The 18,897-nt window shown below is 38.5% G+C and overlaps 1 protein-coding gene across 5 annotated transcripts in view; it reads left to right on the top strand.

Moving 5' to 3' along the window:
- The window catches only part of CTNND2 (catenin delta 2), a 639,750-nt gene that overhangs the window by 327,222 nt on the left and 293,631 nt on the right, over nucleotides 1-18,897 (top strand). For all 5 annotated transcript variants that reach the window (XM_054284533.1, XM_054284531.1, XM_054284535.1 and 2 more), the window contains 2 exons: nucleotides 10,498-10,532; nucleotides 11,026-11,142. In XM_054284533.1, the coding sequence (XP_054140508.1) occupies nucleotides 10,498-10,532; nucleotides 11,026-11,142 (152 nt within the window). The remainder of the gene's footprint in view (nucleotides 1-10,497; nucleotides 10,533-11,025; nucleotides 11,143-18,897) is intronic.

Genomic DNA, 18,897 nt, shown 5'->3' with positions numbered 1-18,897 from the left:
CAGCTTGCATTAATATAATTTTAGTCATTTTCAGTAATAAATGTGTGATTAAAGGTTATCCATAGAGCTAAGTAGCTGTTATTACCATGTGCCATTTTAGTTGCTTGGATAATTTGTCAACTCTATATACAAACAGACAGTTTACAAATAAGAACTTTCACTCCTGTTGTTAAAATCATAAACCAATAGCAATTTTTCATGGATTGATCCAGCTGCTTATCACCCACCCAACAGACCCAATTACCTTTATATTCATCTAACATTTTAGGTTAGAAAGTAGTTTTCTGTTACCTTTATATTCATCCACTGAAATGTGAATGTTCCACTCATCAGTTCTTGCATACATTGTTCTTGGTACTGGCTGCTTCTAGAAAACTCTATTGCCTGTGTTTCTGGTGGTATTAGTTATGTGTGGATACTGCTCTGTAACAATCATCACTTTGCCAGCATCACAGATTAAGGTTATTTCAAATACAGAACTGGAGACACCGTCTTGGGCTGCCCTCCAGTTCTTGAAGCTGGAACTAATATCAGCTCCTTCTAATAAACTTACCAACCAGCCTTCTAAGAGCAGAGTATAGTTTTCACACCTCAACTCAAATTGTGTGGGATTGGCTGCTTCTGTGATGTTTTAATACATTTTTTAAAGTTCCATCAAAAATTTCAGTGACCAGCTTGAACTTGTTTGTCCTTGTCCCATATGTGCTTCCTCTATTTCTTTTTCTCCTGTTCTTCAGCCTTGCTAAATTATAAAAGCCAGATGCGCTCCCTTCTCAGACTTCAATTCTTTCATCTAAATTCGCTAAACTCTTCTGATTTCACCTTTTATCAGCCTTTATTTTCTCTATTAAAAAAAGATAATTAACTGAACAAATGCTGAGCAGCAGAATACTGATGGAGTTTCCCACGTGCCTTGCTGAATTACGTCCAGGACAGTACTTTGAAAGTAGCCCAGCTTTAAGTGGGGACTGGACCAAATGTTGCCAAATTCTCCCTTAAAAAAGATCAACAAAATCTTCCCTGCTTCCTGCTTCTGTTTCATGGGAGTGTTTCGTGGGAGTGTTTAATGAGAGTGTTTCATATTCACACATCTTCGCACGTGGTGGAGAATATGGAAACAAAAGACAACCTATAAGGTATGGGTAACCACCATGCAGTCTCTTCAGTGCCAAATTCAAACAATATATTGACACTGAGACTATTCTTTGTTAGTTACAGGGGCCTTCCGACCACTGTGGAGGCACAGTAGGAGTTTGCTTCTTGGCTCCAACAGGCATAAGCTGCAGGGAAGGAAGTAGCTAAATAAAAAGAAGAAACATCCTGATTCTATATTTTCTTCTGTAGAGGGGAAAAAGAATGCAAAGAAAAGGAATGAATTGTTTACAAGGAAAGAGGTGAAGGTGAGAGCCCTGTGAAGGGAGGTTTCTTGGAAGCAGCTGAGTGAAGCTAATGTGAAGAGGCTGTAAGGGAGAAGAGCTGGGGAGGGCTGTGATGTGTGATTTCACAGTGACAGGCTCTGTGTGTGTGTATTGGGAATTTCCTGCATGGAGTACACTTTCTTCAAGGTAGAGGCCGTCTGGCTTCTGTCTGCTTTATTTCCCTAAGGAAGTGCTGAATTTAAAATGAATCATCCCCTCCAAACATTGAGAAAATCCCTTTCTATTATTTACCAAGGACAACACAGAACAAATATTGTAGCTGAAATAGTCATATAAAGTACATACATAATTTACCTAAAACAATGGTCAGCATGAGGCTCTCAGCTTGATCTTCATGTTAAGGATTAACTCTTCTGCAGAAGGGATATCCTTGTGCAATTTGCTGGTATTGAAAAGACAAGGAGCTTCATGTTACTAGTGCTGTGTCTTTTTTACCTGCTCTAGCAGTTAGCTGTCCCTAGGAAAAAAATATTGCAATGTATTTATTTACAGAAGTGGGTTTCCTTAAAGGAATTTCATTTACATTACGCCATATATATTTGGAAATGAATGTTATGGTACCAAGGACCAGAACCAAAAATGCACTGAAAAAATGTGTTGTAATTCTTATTTTTAGGTGACTGTCTCCACACATCCATGGTTTGAGTTTACACCCAAACCAGGGTGCTCATACAATGCATAGGGAACTGTGTGCCTCAGAAAAGAATCAATCTCATATTCACTGAATGTTTCTTACCCAGCATCAAAACACGGGTTGTTTAAGGCACCTTGCAAGAAATTCACTCTCACTCCTTGGTGTTCAGTACCTTTTTCTGCTCCACTGGGAAAATACCTTCCCTCAGTGCTACTGTGTGCACTCTTTCCCTGAAGGCATCTTTCAAAACTTGGTGTGAAGGAAATGTAGCTGTGGTGGTGTCTTTTATAATGGAGTTTCTTAACCAAAATATTTTATTGTTTTCTATACAGAGTAGAAGTTTCAATAGGAAAGACAGGGAATAGCCCGATGGTTACATTGAACTTAATCACTGCTTTGATTTCTCACAAAATACTGTAACTGGTTCCATCACATTGTGCACGACTGCTAAGAGGGAGAAGGGAATGAAGAAACTAGACCCCACTTTATCTTTTAGGGCATGGTACTGTTCTCTTTAAAGCATGGCAACAACTATCCTACTTTTTGTGCGATGTTGTCAATAAGGCATGCTTGAAGATCACAGTTTTATGGTTACTGATAGACTGTGGTGTGATTTAGACACCAGACTGCTCTGTTGCCTTAGGGCAGAGATGATTCTATCTATCCACTATTGATTTCTCTAATTTGCCGTTTCTGGTTCTATTTTACATGCTTGTTGAGTTTGGATCAGATCCAAATACCACCACTGGGACTGAAGGAATATCACAGTATGCTGCTGTCTAAACTGCTCTGCTGTGTAGAAGCGGCAAAATTTAAATTTTAAGATGGTTGACCAGTGAGCTCATGGCTGACTGAGGAGGTGAAGGAGAGAAGGAAGAGCTGAGCTCTTCCCCCTGGGATCCAGAGCCAGAGCACACCCGGGAGCAGTTCAAAGCTGTGTCAGGAGATGCTCAGACCGGGCATGAAGAAGCATTTCTTTACCAAGAGAGTGGTCAAACACTGGAGCAAGCTCCTAGAGAGGTGCTTGAGGCCCCAAACCTGTCAGTGTAAGAAGCTTTTGGACAATGACCTTAATAATCTGCTGTATAAGCTTCAGTTGGCCCTGGAGTGGTTAGGTATTTGGAGTCAATGGTCATTGTAGGTCCCTTGCAATTGAAATATTCTAATTCTATTCTCTTCTAAATGTGTTCCTGTGTAGCTATGTTCAGTCTGGGAAATGAGCTCTTTTCTCAAATAAAAATAGGTTTGAAGCAAACCAGAAGAACTAACATTATTAGCAGAAATCCAGCCTTGAGCTAATTCCTTCTTATTGTGAACCATTATCCTTTTTCTTAATTAATTAATAATGGGAAATTACAAAATTAAGTAATTTGGTTTGATTTTGGCTTCTCTAAATAAGAACAGAAGAGTGGCTGTATTGATTCAAAACCGGGGTCCATCCAGCCCAGTATCCTGGCTGGAATGCTTAAGGGCATGAAAGGGACAACAGGGCAATCACACGGTGCTTGTTTCCCTGATGTTGTTACTGTGTCCAAGTTTAACGCTAAATAAATACACAGAGTACCTATTGCCCTCTGAATTCTTTTCCTTAGAACAGCAGAGCTTTCAAGGCTTCCACTCTGAAGGAATTCTCTGTGTTCACTGTCATGCCGGGTCTGTCTGCAGAACTGAAGCTAAAGGAAACTGGCTGGTTGCAAGTGAAGCAGCAAGTGTTCTCTCCCTAGGTGACCAAGTTAGTTCAAAACTGAAGGAAATGGGTTTTGGGGGTTTGGTCTGTGTGAAATTAATTCAGTTACAAAATAAAATTTACTATCATTGATGCTCTTGTAGACCATTTCAGGAGTGATGGTCAAAAACTACAGGGAAACAGGCTGTGTTTAACAATGTCCATTAAATAACAGCCTCTGGCACCTCTTTGCAAGCCCTTTAGCAGGGCACTGTGTGGAATGCAAGGCTGCTGCTGTCTTTCCATGTGTGCTGTGTACTTGAACAGTGTTCTTAGTGGTGTAGCACCTGAATTTTAAATGACATTTAAATAAGAAGAAACAGAACACTTTTATTAACCACAATCAGCATAAGGAAATTGAATATAAATAGGACCAAAGCAGTTTAAAAATTGTTTTTAAAGGAAAATCATGTAAATTTCTGCAGGTATTAAATGTAGAGGAAAGCATTGATTCTTGAGACCTGTTTAGAAATTTGGCTGCAAATATTTCCCTGTACCATTGGAAAGAAGTACAAAACTTTCACAGCACAGCCACAAAGTTCTGCTATTGATTTCATAAAACTAGGGAATAACAATCATTTTTCTATGAAAAAAAATCAGACAGTTTTCTTTCCCTGCAGGAACTTGAAGTGAGGCTATTCTAATAAAGGTGGGAATTAACCACCTGAATGGTTTCCTGGCATCTGCAGCTAAGAACTTTGTCATCATTCTAAAACTCAGTTTGAAATTTCCAAGGTATAAGAGAGCAGCCATCAGTAAAATATGTGTGGGTTTGTGGGGGTACTGTTTATTTATTTTGGTTTGTTGGACTGGGTTTTGGTTTTTATTTTCGTTTTCCAGGATCATTGTAGGGAATTGGATGAAGTTTGTTGGAACATGAAAAAGAAGGACTTCTTGGTAGGGCAGCCGAGGTGATACCACAGCTGACTAATAGAGTACTATTCAAAATTTGAGAGAGCCTACAGTGTCACATTTACAGAGGTGAAGGGAGTGCCTACCAATGTCATAGATTTTGATGTTATTTTAAATTGGCCTCAAAACCCAAAAGTTGCTCTTGAGGATTGTTTTTTATTATGGCAATTTATTGAAGGGTTGGTACTTTTTTGCAGGATTATTTAATGTAAAATTTATTCTTAGGCTGTTTGGTTTTTTTCCCCCCTAGATAGTTGATGCTAAAAGTTGTTTACTGTTTTGCAGATAACCTGAAATGTACTGATGATTTAAAATTTACTTTTCCTTTGCTTTAGATGGAATATTAGTTTTTCAGCCTCCTTGCTTTTTGTGAAATGCTTCTGGATCTTTTTTCTTCCACCTTCCACAACAAAAAAACAATTTTAAAATCAATGAGACAATATCTGCCTGTAATTATATACAGCAATGGTTGTGTAGCTTCATTGTAGAAATAATTTAAAAGACCATGTGCTGATACAACTCCTTGTAAAATGCTTTCATAGCTTTTCTACAATAGTGTTATATATAATTTCATTAATTGTTTTAGATATAATTTCATTAATTGTTTTAGAAAACAAGAAAAATATTTTGGTGTAGCAGATAGCTATAGCAGTTTTTCAAAAAATGAGTGACAACTGTAAACTGAATGACTTCCCACAAAGGAGAGGCACACAAACATTTCTTGGGTAATTACAGGAATACAAAAGTGTGAATTTGTCCTGGCAGCCTGTATGCAGGCTCAGTGATAAAGCAAGGAGTGTGCCAGAAACAGTGAATGAAGGAAGACCCACCTCCCTTCCCAACAAGAAGTGAGTTTCTCTGCTGTGGTGTTCTCCTGGGGAGCAGCAAGGCAGTGAATACCCATAACTGCTGTGGCCTGCTGTGCATGTGCACTGCTGTATTTTGGTGCATGTGGTAAGAACAATGAAGTTCTGCAGGCTGCATAGTAAATACCATTGCTGTAGAGGTATGTGCAGGGCAGTGGAGTTTCTTCTTGCACTGAAAGGTTGTGATCCTATCAAGGCATTCCTCTGAAGTGGGCCTGGTCTCACATTAGGCCATGTAATGTCTCAAACTAAACCCAAGTGATGCTGCAAGTACTGCTGTGGCCAGGTAGTGTGCAAAATGTGCCTTGGCCTGGGATTTGGTGTAACTTACCTTTGCCTACCATTGTCCCTGCTGCCAGTGCCACAGGCACACATCCACCTTCCAGGAGTTCAGCTGTGTCCAAGGTGCCCTTGCTGCTTCCCAGCACCTGCTTTGGAAGGGAATCTTGGGGTGTTTGTACAGGCCGTAACAGCAACACAGTCTGAGGGTGTCCCAGGCAGCTTTCCTTCTGCCAAAATACTCAATAGCCTTCCCCACCTCTGGGTTACCTCCCTTGAGGACTTTGGTTGCTTTTATAGAAATATGGCTGGTGAATGTTGTCCAGGAAAGTGTTATTTTGGCGTCATGTGGAGCATTCAGTGCTACACCACCAAAACTGCTTTTGACTCCTGTAAATTGCTGGGGGAGGCATTTGATGGTCTTCAGTAACTCACCTTGCTATGCAGGTGCTGGCTGATCTTATCATGGTGGATTCCTATCAAGTTCATCATGAAGGGGCACCCGCTTCTTGTTTAACTTGACTTGAGGCACAGGAAAAAATGAAGGCTCCCTAAGGCCTGGTTTGTTGCTTGTTTGTGGACAAACTGTAGGTCAGTCTGGGATTTTTCTATTTGTGCCTGAAAAGGGATAAACTTGATGTACGGAGCTGCTGGTAATGGTCAGACATCCTCAGCTGGCTGTAGAAAATGTGTGTTTTTGCAATGCTCTGTGCTGCTGCTGTTCCCTGGCTGTGTAGAGGCAGGTAGAGCTCCCCAGGTGATGCTCCCCAAAACGAGCTCCCTGCAGCGTGCTGTGCTCATTTGCCTTTCGCCCTCCCCACATTCAAGGGCACACACAGAGGGTTCTCACTGCTTTGGTGCTTTTATGCCATTTGTGCAGAAATGGGAATGTGTGAGTTCAGCTGGAATCAAGATGACTGTTCTGTGGATATTTACTTTCCTCATTCTTGCCTAGGGAGGTAAAAAAATTTTCACTGGAATATCTCCTTTCCTTGGTAGTTATTAAAGGTAAAGCTATAAGCACAATGTAGTGCATCCTTACAGAATAGAGGTTCATTAGCTTAAACATTAACATAAAGAACTAAACATATAAAAATATTCTTCTTAGTGTTTTGCTCATATGTTTGGGTTTTAGCATTATCTTCTCATTCTTAAGTTATTCAGCTTCCCTGCAATTTTCCTTCAATACATGGAGTTTTCCAAAGGCAATATAAGCATAGAAGAATCAAGTTTTGCATAGTTGAATAGTGATGGAGAATACTTTCTGTAAGTCAGGTAGAATTAATTAGAACAGTAGTATTATTTGTACCTAGAACATTTGAAGTATAAGTAGGATGCAGTGACTACCAAAAATAAAAAAAGAATAAATAAATTACAGTTATTCTTCTGAGTTTGGGTTAAGGGATGTAGTAGTTCTACCTGCTTGAGTTCTCAGGTCAGCCGTTTTTTTTGCTAGGATTTTCTAATGCTATACCAATGTAGTTCTAGCTAAAATCCCTCCCTCAAACTCTTAAGGTCGGCTCAGGTTACCATAGCTCAGAACAGCTTGATAGAGAATTTTATTGCTCATCTATCTCAGACAAATATCCTAACATTTGCAAACTTACATAATGAGGCATAGGAATATTCAGAAAAGTGGTTGCTAATGCATTTTTTCTTTATAAAAAAATGTGAAGCAAAAATACGTTTTGCTGAACATGCTGAAAAAATTCATTAGGACAATACCTCTGTTAATTATTGGTTTTTTGTCTTTTCAAGGATTTGATGTAACTATACAGTCAATTGTACTGATCTCTTGTGCAAATGGGAAACACCTGAAAGCAAAGGACAGAAAAGTGTGGCCTTTTATTCACTCAAGAGATTTGGCACAGTTGTGACACAGCCTAAAGGCTTCCTGCACAAACAAGTCAGGTTGCTTCAGTCAGGAATCTTTTCAGGCCAAAAGCAGGGAAAGCTCAGTTAAAAAAAAGGGAAAAACGAAAAATAAAGAGTATTTAGATTAAAACTATGGCAAATTCTAATAAAGTTTTCTAGTGAAACCCTTTAAATTTTTGTTTGCAAGGCTCTGGCATTGCATTGCAACCAAGAAACGGCAGCTTCAATGTCCAACTATACTGGACTGTTAAAACGCTAGAGAACATGAATTTAATTAAGGAAAACAGCACTCTTTCCATACCAGAATATACTGATATCTTTGTAGGAGCAAATACAAGTTTAATAGAGAATCACAAAATCTTTTATGTTGGAAAAGACCTTTGTGACCATTGAGTCCAAACATTAACCCAGCACTGCCAAGTCCACCACTAAACCATGTCCCCAGGTGTCACATCTACACATGTTTTAAATACCTCCAGGGACGGGGACTCACCACTGCCCTGCTCAGCCTGGGTCATGTTCCACATGCTGAATAATAAGGTAGCATTGGGATAAAAATTCTGATTCTGATTCTGCCATTGTGACTCTAAAAGCTACATTATTTATTGAAAGACCATTATAGTACTGGTGAGGAGAAGCATGACTAAAATTGGAAATGTCAAAATGTAGTGAAAATTCATTGTGATCCTGAGATTAATATGGATACTGTACAGTGTTTCTGTGGAAGTCAGACAAGTGGTATTGGGGATTACTATGAATCAACCATAAGTGATTCATTGAACATAATGACCTTTGTTAAATTTTGTACAAGTTTGCTACTTAAAATGGGCTAAGCTGGAATTCCTGGAAGTGGTAATTCACTCTTTATGCATGACTTGATTTTCTTTTCTAACTTATTTGGATGAGGTGGCATAGGCTTTTACATCATGATGTTCTTGCCAGCAACATCTAGTAATTCATTCTGCCAGCAAGAATGCCACCTGAGATATTACTTTTTTTCTGGCTGGTGAGGTGATATCTATCACAAAGAAATCTGGATACTGGAAGAGGGACTTTGGAGTGGAAAGTAGTAGATTACCTATTATGGATTGTGCTAATTACAGAAGGGAAGATTGCTCTCAAGTCCCAGTGTGTCAGATGAAACTGCAGTTATTTAGTACATCTGAAAATCAGACAAAAGGAATGTAAAATTGGAAAAAAGTGTTATTTCAAAAAAAGTCACTGTCCCTAGTCACCACTAGGACTTCATTTCAAAGGTAATTTAAATGAAAGTAATTTCATCCAGTTCAGCACTTTGCAGTTATTATTGTTTGTCTGAGGACTCTGGCAACACTTATCTTCAATATTGTTAATTTCAGTGGACTTGAATGCAAGAATTTTAGTTCACTATCTCATCCAAGGACTGGCTTCTTAATCTGTAACATCTCACTACTGTGAATCAATATAAACCACAGACCATCGATATTAGGAAATTTATGATGATGTATAGATTTGAACTGGCCATGTTAACATTTATGATGCCAGGTAGAAATTAAAAGTTCTTTTAGAACTATTTTTATGTAAATTAGACAATAATTATTTTTTTTTAACACTATGAAATCTGGTAAATAATTTGCACAAGTTTTTTACTGTAAAAATAGACCTCCACAAGGAAGCATTTAATTTCATTTACATTACTATTGTTCAGAACATAGATAGCAGGAGGTATACTGATATATATTTATAAGTGATCCAGCATCTGTCATGAAAAGGGAAAACAATTGGATTTAAATCCTTTTATTAATCCAATAGAGCATTTAGTCTCAACATCAGAAAATAAATGAAAAAATAAATAGAATTGTTGGAAAAGTTAAAATCATTTCAGTCTTTGTTTTTTTCTTTTTTTTTTTAACTTCTGGATGCAACAGATAATGTTGTTCTCCCCTGTAAGTATCTTACAAAAATGTACAGAAAAATCTTTCAGTCATGGATGTAATAATCAGTTCACTGCTATCAAAAGAATGGGTAGCACTGAGTAACTTCAATCCTTTTTTTATTCTTGTCCTGTGAGAAAGACCTATATTGAAGCATAAACAGAACATGCCTTGGAGGAAAGTGTAGTCATTTCCTCATTGAATATACAATTTATTTTATAATTCATTTGAATGTATCTTTCATTTTATTGGAAAAAAACTCCCTACCTAACCCATCCTCTGGTGTGCATGCTCATTATTTTAAAATTAAGACCTTCTGTTGCTTAAGTGCTTGTACATAGAAGCACAAACACATCTAAATTTACTCTCCTGTGTAGGCCAATTGAATTAACTTGGCTACACATTTGAATAATATAAAAATGCACATAATGATCAGTAGAACCAGGACTCATAATTTCTTTCAGGAATCACATGTAACTATTCACTTGAGAAAGCAATTTATAATTTTCTTGATAAACGTGGAGAATCAGACAAATAAAAGGATCCAAAAAGCTGAAGAATGCTAATGTTTTTTTGAAATAGTGTAGTTTGTATGTCAATACCAAGAGGCAAATTTCTATATGCATGATTGAAATTACTTGATAAAGAAATAAAGATGCTTCCCTCCAGCTGAGTGAATGACGTACAAGTCATTAATTAAAAAAATATATAAAATTATGTATTCTAAATACATTTTTTATTATTAAGTGTGTACTTAAATCAGTTCCTTCAGAATAGATTTATATCTGAATATTCATGGCACACTACAAAACAATTTAATTAAAAACTATCACTTTTTTCTTTCTCCTTCCAGTTCAACAGAAGAGCAGTTTCACTGGCAAACACAAGGTAATGTACCTATCTACACCTATGTATTACTTACATTCTCTCCCAGAAAGATCATTTTTATCTAAAAAAGATGGAGAGGAAAAGCACATTGATGTATGTGGAGGTTTTTGTTGGGTTTTTTTTGTGTTTTTTCTCACTGCTAGTGCGTGAAAACTATACTTAAAAAGTGACAAGATTTGGCAAAAGTTTTTAGGATTGACAAAAAGTACACTGAAACTAAGTAGAGCTTTGAGAAGGGGCACTGCTAAATGTGTCGCTGGCTTTTTTTACTACTAGAGCTAAATATTCTCATTTTGCTTTTATTAATCCAAGGCCACACTTTCAAAGGATGGCACAATTTTCAGTATGGCCAGTGTCCTGGGAATGTGTGGCCTCCCTCCCTTCATCAGCTGTGAATGCTTAGTCACATAAAACTGGTTTTAGCTTTTGTCTTGTATTTGGCTTTACCTTTTTGGCCTTCTTTTACGTTTTTATGTTGTTAATTTCATTACAGATGGTCAGAAGGATATAGAAGATGAACTCACCACTGGTCTGGAGCTGGTGGACTCCTGTATTAGATCGCTGCAGGAATCAGGGATACTTGATCCACAGGATTATTCAGCCAGTGAAAGTAAGTTGCTAGAAATATATTTTCTAGAACTCAAAAATTTCTTGCTTTAAAACTGAATGCATGTGTTTAAGTGCTGCTAGTTTTTTGGGGGAAAAACAAGCACATGAAATATATTTTAAGGAAAATATTTTCTAATTGCAATGCTGCTGTACTATACTGTAAGGTCATGTTACAAAACTTCAGCATCGTCAACCTTAAAAACATAAAACAACTATAAAAACAACATTCAAACAGCAATTTTTCACTATCCAAAGGTAATAAAATGAAACATACTGGGTGGCTGTGAGGAAGTCTGATGTCTGATTGTAACCACTTGGCCAGGTAGCTGGTAACTCCTTACAATGAAAATTTTCTTGTGGGTACAGAGACAGAAATAAGTGAACTTAAAGATGATGCACAGAACAGCAGCTGGAGCAAAAAAGTGAAGTCTTGTCTCCAAGGTTGGCTCACTGGTCACTTACCAGCCATTCAGTGAGTGGATGGATTGTTGGAACCAGCCAGTGGGGAAGGGAATCAAGGCTACACAACAGCAAAAGTGATCAAGGGACATGCCACTCAGTGTGTTTGTAGAACAGATGTCTACCAAGAGTTGTGTTTATGAGTCACACCAAGACTGTTTTCCAGCATGTTAACTGGTCTGTTATCAGATGTAGCACTAGATGATGGAAAAGCAGGTTAATTCCCTAGATTGCTTTCTTTTTTCTCAGGCTCCTATCTCATATTCTGTCCCCATCTTCCACAATATAAACCCACATTCACTTCTCTGCAGTTCCTGACACTGGCTTTGCTTTTTTTTAGTATTTCTCTGCATCTCATTCCCTCTTTCTCAGTTGATCCCTGCTACCCAGTACCTTCTGACTGAGTCACATCTTTGGAGGTGGCTGCCCAAATTCAGCTTTCTTGATATCAAAAGGGAAAATCTCCCCTGCATCTGATGAAGTTGATGAACTGTGACAACCACCTTCTTCAGAGTATCTCTAGCAATGACAAGTCATCACCTGCAATATGGTCATCAGGTGACAGAAGGAAGACATTGCACATTGGATACAGAATTTTATTTTTCCAGAACACTTTTCATTATTTTAAAACAAGGTTTGCTGTCAAATTAAAGCTGACAATCCTGGGACAGTAGAAAATGTTTCATTTTTCATGTGCACAAGATTTCTGGGCCAACAGTGTCACTAACACTTTTGTTACGGTTTTGCTTAATCTGAGCACAGTCTGTATGATTGACATCTGTTAAAATGTTGCTTGATCTGATCAAAATGGGGGAAGTGATGAAACAATGCAAGCCCTTATTTTTTCCTTCATTTGGAGGTGAGGAGAAACAAAACAGACTAGCATGATAAGGATTGCCTTCAAAATGTGATGCTGTGATAAAAAATGAAACTGGGTAGATGGCAATAGAGGAGATTGATAGCAGAGTGGGGCCAACTTGTATGGAGAGCTGCCAAAAACTGGCTTAAGAGATGGAAACTAAGATAAAGATAGTACATGGAATGAAGTCTGTGTATGTGAAGAAAACTAATACTAAAGACATTTCTGAGGAGCATCACCATAAGCTAAAAGACAAATAGTAATGCAGGTAGATAGAAAAATAAAGAACATGGGCAAATGGAAAATGGCGATGGAGAAGAGGAACAATAGAGATGGATTTGTGGGGGATCATCAGGAGAGGAACTGAGGTTTGTTGAAGGAGGAGGTCCATACAGAATGTTGAAAGCAGAATTTGCTTGGCTGGATGATTTGTTTGTGGAGCAAGAGCTAAGTGCAAAGAAAGGGGACAACAGGGTGATGAGAATGACAGCCCAGAAAAGGAAAAGTGCTATCATTATGGACAGGACAGTAGCTGTCCCTAAGAAACACAGGTTTGGAGAGAACAGGCATGTGCTCACAGGGAAGCAGGCTTCCCCACAGGGCTGCAAGCTTGATCTTCTATTGTCAAGAAATATTTATAAAGCCTTTTGTCACAGTGCCCTTATTCCTCTGCTCTGGGCTCAGTTGTAATAAAACTAGATTGTTATTTGCCATTTATGGGTTTAATTAAGAATCAGATCTATATGCCAAAGCTAACAGTTGCAGCTCTGCTAATCACTCATAAATATAATTAGGATGTCATATACTGGATTTTTTTTTTCTGGTTTGGAGGTCTTTTTTGAATTTCGAGTAAAATGTTATGAACACTTTGGACAGGTAAAATGTTACTGCGTTTCAAAAGTACAAAAGTCAAGACTGTACAGCATAATTTGAATTTCTTATGAATTCATTAGAAAACAATTATTATCATGCCCTATTTTGTACATTTTCTCTCCATACCTAATTTACCCAAAGTTGAGGCTCAAATTGCAACAGCACACTAGAGGGAAGAGTGCTTCTGACTTCTGTAACAATGAGTAGAACACACATACACAATGAAAACAAAAGTCTCACATTTACTTAATATTTTGTTATGTCCCTCCTTTGTGCCCTAAAGCTTTCCTGATATAGTTGTGAAATCATTCAAAGTATTTTCTGCTGATACTTAGTTTTAGGTGTTCCCAGTTAGGTGTGCTGAGAACAAACTGTTGTAACAGAACACTGTGGGAGCACATTCACAAATATTTGAAGCATGATACAAAAACGAAGTTTAAAGCCCACTCTGTAATGTCTCAAACACAGTATTTGCATTTCCTAGACACTTCAGTTCTTAATCCCTTCAATTTTGAAATAGGAAATGAGATCTATATAAATGTCTCACTTTACAGGTATTCCAAAAATCACCATTTGTGATGTATCTGAATAAACATTGAGTGCTGTAGAATTATCCACCAGGATGCTATTGTTTGTTTTTTCTTTGTATTGAACATTTTTCAGTGGAGACCTGATATGATGCAGTAAAAACCACAGAACCATTTTGCATTGTGTGCACTGGCCATAAGGCATGGAAGGAGGGGAAGAGCGATGACTCAGAAAAGGAAACTTAGTCTGGCATTTTCTATCTTTTGAGCTCCCAATTTGACAATTTTACTTATGTTTACTTCTCTGCAGTTTGACTGCAAAACTATATTTTAAGTAACAAGACTGACTCTGAGGAGAGCATTTCCTGCCTGCCATGCATTTGAAGCAGATTTTTTGAAATCATCATATGAAAGCCTGCCCAGTGATGTGACCACAGCTTCCTTTTCTGAACTGTGTGCATCTAGTCTAATGACTTAATCTATCAGTAGCCCTGCCTTTGGAGAGGATTAGTGTGTCTCTACTCAGGATCTTTACAATTTGGTTTCACGCACTCTGATTTTCTCAGACTTAATTGTAAAAAGTTGTCACATAGCAGTGAGCTGTTATAATACTCTAAATCCCAAACATCACTTCACATGTGCTATTCCTTTGGTAGCAAATAAAAGCTGTGAAAAAAAGGCTAATGGGACAAGTCACATGAAAGAGGCTTACACAGGAGGGGCTCTGGATTGCTAATAGAGATGCTCACTAATTATCTTTACTGAGTGTGAATCAGCAAATGTTAAAAACTTTAAGTTTTAACTTCTTTATTTGGTGAAATGAAAGCAGAGTGATCATTGCTTTTAAAGTAATTATTAGCAGACAGGCAGATTCATAACTGCTGCAAGCTCTCATACAAGCTTCCTGTGGTGGAGCTGACTCTGGGACAAGGTTATATGCCACCAAGAAGAGCTCCTGCACTGTCCCCCACCTATTTCTTCTGTCCCAACTCAGTGTTAGTTGTCTTCCTCAAACCATGTGCTTCCAGCTACAACTGACAGACAAAAAGTCAGGAAACTTCCAGAATTATGCAAGAAACTGCGTCTGACTGGAGCCCTGAGCCTGCATCTCCATGGTCCAGTTCCCATACTGCAGTGATTTCTCATTGTCTCTGTGTAGCTCTAGATCTGTCAAGACTATGTCACTCCAGTTTACATCAAACATGTCATAGTTTTGTGGCCTCAGAGGGGTGTTCAGCCTGTCCTGAGTGTTCCTGGGGATCATCAGCAGAACAACAGTGGCCCACACATCCCCCCAGTCCCTGGGGGAGGGCACATACAGCTCCTGCTGGTGTCGGCAGACATCAGGTACAGAGGGTCCAGGGGTCACCCTGAGGGCACTCAATCCATCCTCCTCCCTGCTCCTCATTGCTGAAACACCCAGCTTGCCTGGCTGCTCCTCTCTGAAAACATTTCTTCCTTCTGCCATTAGTTCCTGTTAGCTTTTTCTAACAGGAACTCCAAAGCAGTGCTTTTGCATAAATGAAGATAAGTAACTGCCACCCTAAATAGGGTCAGGGGAAAGATCAGATGTGTGAGAGCCAATGTAATCACATATAAGATGCTGGAAATGAGTCATGGAAGAGGAATGGGAATGCACAGTAACTGCAGGACCTGGAATCACTGGGTGAGGAAGCATGCAGAGGAACAAAATTTAGTTCAGAACAGAGTTATCTCAGTAAGGATGTTTCAGGAGACACAGCAATACTGAACAGTGAATGTAGCCCAGGAAGGGTATTTTCATGGCAGAATGGTTTAATCTAGCGAGGAAAGGCATGTGAAAATAAATTTTGTGAGGACTGAGTATGCACTGTGGAGACAAAAAGTTAATATTTCTGACTAGAAATCTTGGAAAAATGCAGGGTAAAAGAAGCAAGACATTATTTCCTCCCCTTCCCATCACTGCACCACTGTCTCAAAATCACACAACTACTTCAGATCCATTCCTTTTACTACCTTGTCAATGCATCTCCTTTTTTGGTTTTGTTTTGTTTTTTTCCTTTTTTCCACTCACATTATGTGTGAGAACAATTGAAAAGGTGGAAAGCTGCATGGGAGGAAGGAGAGTAAACATAGATATACAGCTGTCTGAGTTAAGATTGGTTGCTGATGACGTTTGTCATTATGGTTTAATAAGGTTGCGGTGTGGCCTGCAGATGAGTGGGAAAGGTCCTGATGAGCTGCCTGAGGCCCCCAGATGTTCATACTCTGTGACAGAGAAACTGTAGTCCTCTAAGCAGTTGTTTAGACCAAACTGTCTTTTCCTGATGTTTGTAAATTTGCAGTTTACAGATGGGTAGTGTAGGGTAAAAGTGGAACAAGAAGAAAAGTTGGTTCTGTATTTCTTTCCCTTCTATTAGTTTCTCTGTCCCCCTGTTCCTGTGGGTCACTAGCATGCCACATTAGAGGATTGATGTGACACTGTCATCAAAACAGTTTCTGAGAGAATTAGCTGAAGCTCACTGTGTCTTTACAGAATACACTGCATCCTTGCAGTCTGCAGTGGTGGAGACAGGCAGTGGTTTTTCTTTCTGTTATGCCATTAGCAAAAGGAGAGGTAGCAGACTTCAAAGATTACTGCGCAAATCCATTGGCACTTTCTTCCTAGCTTAAACCACAGGCTCAAATGTCTGCTAATACAGAAGTTTCTAATTTTAATTTATCTATTCTTAAGTCTTCCACGTTTCTTCCTTTGCTTCAGCCTCCACAAAATAACCATGGGACTGGTCTTTAAAGGATTATTGGTCAGATTTATGAAGCTTTTGGTGTTTATGTTTCTAACTGAAACAGAATAATTTCATTATTTTTCACTTGCTTCATCACTTCATTTGGCAACCTTCCTTGTTTGCTCTCTAAATCAACAGTACAGACTGTAGGAACTGGGCTCTTGTTGACATGGATCAAAAAACTTCCTGGATAGTTCTCCTAATTGTCTTGATAATTTTTAAATGCTCATTTTTAATTTCAGTATTTAATTTTCTTTTACAACAAGCAGTTTCTATTAGGATTGCAGTGTTTCCCACACAACACTGTCAGTACTCCAAATTAATTTTTTTCCCCACATTTTATGGATACATATTTTTATTTATGTCTGTGACCCTGTTGTCGTGGTGCTCAGGATTAATTGCAGAATTCAGAGCACTTATAAGGGAATAAATACAATGCAGATTTAATAATGCCATCTTCTTGGCTAAGGCCATTTCATAATGCGCTTCACAGATGCTACATATTCACAGAAATGCAGGCAATTAAGAGTGTCCAAGTTCTTCTAGGGAAGAAAAAAAAGGGTTAACCACTCTGGTCTCAATCCCACAGTATATTAACTTTTTTAGTAATTTTAAAGTGTTTGCCCCAAATGTAACACAAACAGGTAGCAGTACCATTGAGATGCTGGGGTTTTTTCCCTCTGAAGAATGAATTGTGTTACAAGAGCATTTTACCACATGAAATTACATACAGATCATGCATTAGACAGATGTGGATTTCCCTTAAAACCCCTGTCTAATTATGAGACTGAAAAGGTAGGCTAAACTCTTAATTTATTCTCTTAATTCACTTTTGTTTCAGCAATTTTTTGTCGTAAGAGCGATCCTCCTTACTCAATGGAAAGCAGTTGTTCCAGCATGAAAAAAGCACTCCTTGTTCAACCTGTATGATTTTCAGCTTTTATCAGTTGATTTTATTATACATACTGAAAATGGATTGAAACAAAAAGGCACTATTTACACAATGAATGTGTAAAAGGATGTCTGTTTTCCATCCCACAGCTATTGCTTTGTGAAATTGCCACCTGTCAGATGGCTGGACATGCTCAATGAGATGAAATTTGGCAACAGTGGACATCACAGTTTTTGACAGATGAAGTTATTTCCATTTCATTATCTGCTCTGAGAGCCAGAGCTATCCACTTTAGTCATTCTTTGTGCACACAAAGGAGGTGTTCTTGTGGGATCTCCTGGTAAACATACACACTAATAGAATCATGCTCTTTGAGCATGTTTCCAAGCTGAAAAACCCCTAGGAAGTGTGCATGCCCCTCCTCCATTTCAGGATCAGAGTTTTAGGAGTAGAAGTGGCATAAGTGCCTAACACAGGCTACACTATCTTTCTGGCTGCTGCATTAATGCAAACCTGGCAGTGTCTGACTCAAGAGTTCATAGCTTCAGGTAAATCTCTCTGAGTATGAAGTCTGATGAAATTTTGATTTATTAGGGAAACTTCTCTCAGTATTGTAATATATTTAGGGTAAATATTTATGGTTGGACATTTTGTATGCCTCTCTTTACTCAGTTCATCTCTTCTAAAACAAGACTTTGGCCAATCTTTCCTTCAAATCTTCAGGGTTTTAAAGTCATTTTTGACCAATTTGTTATGGAGTAAATCACTGAAAGGGGAACACCATTTTTCAAAGGATGGTTTTACAGTTGTTCATTGTGTGTTCTCACAGACAAAGTTTTAAAGGAATCGTCTCAACTGTGAGTCAAATTCAGTCTTTTGAAATAGTTGTTAAATATGTATATTTGTTAGAAATGGGGATAAGATGTTGTTGCCTTTACCCATCTCCCCTTTTTGGCCCTAGTCACCCTAAGTGTGAACATGAAATAACTATTAAGTCATTTACCATTGTAATAGCCACTGGCTGATCACAAACAGAGCCCTGCTTTCCAGGGGCAATCCTCAGCAGGAGATGAATGTCTTTACCAAATATCTGGCAATGAAAAGCTCCTGTAGATTCATTGCTACACCCCACTAAGACATTAGGATTTGATGAAATGAAGTTGGCTCTAGTGCTGCTGAGAGCCAGCTCTTACATCTCAGCAGCAATGTTTACAGCCAGTGCTGCCTCAGGAAATGCTCCATCAGCACTGAGCATCCTTAGCTTGGACTCTATTGAATATTTTCATTCTCTGTCACAGGCAGAGCTCAAAGAAATTGAGAATAGCCCCAGAGGAAGACATGTAGCTCAAACACTGCCATGCAGTACTCCATCACCTCTGCC

The sequence above is a fragment of the Melozone crissalis genome, unplaced genomic scaffold (genome assembly GCF_028551555.1).
Source record: "Melozone crissalis strain CALT ecotype California unplaced genomic scaffold, PUWL_Pcris_2 ptg000042l_1, whole genome shotgun sequence".
NCBI classification, from domain to species: Eukaryota; Metazoa; Chordata; class Aves; order Passeriformes; family Passerellidae; genus Melozone; species Melozone crissalis.
This window is presented reverse-complemented; position numbering and strand designations above follow the sequence as displayed.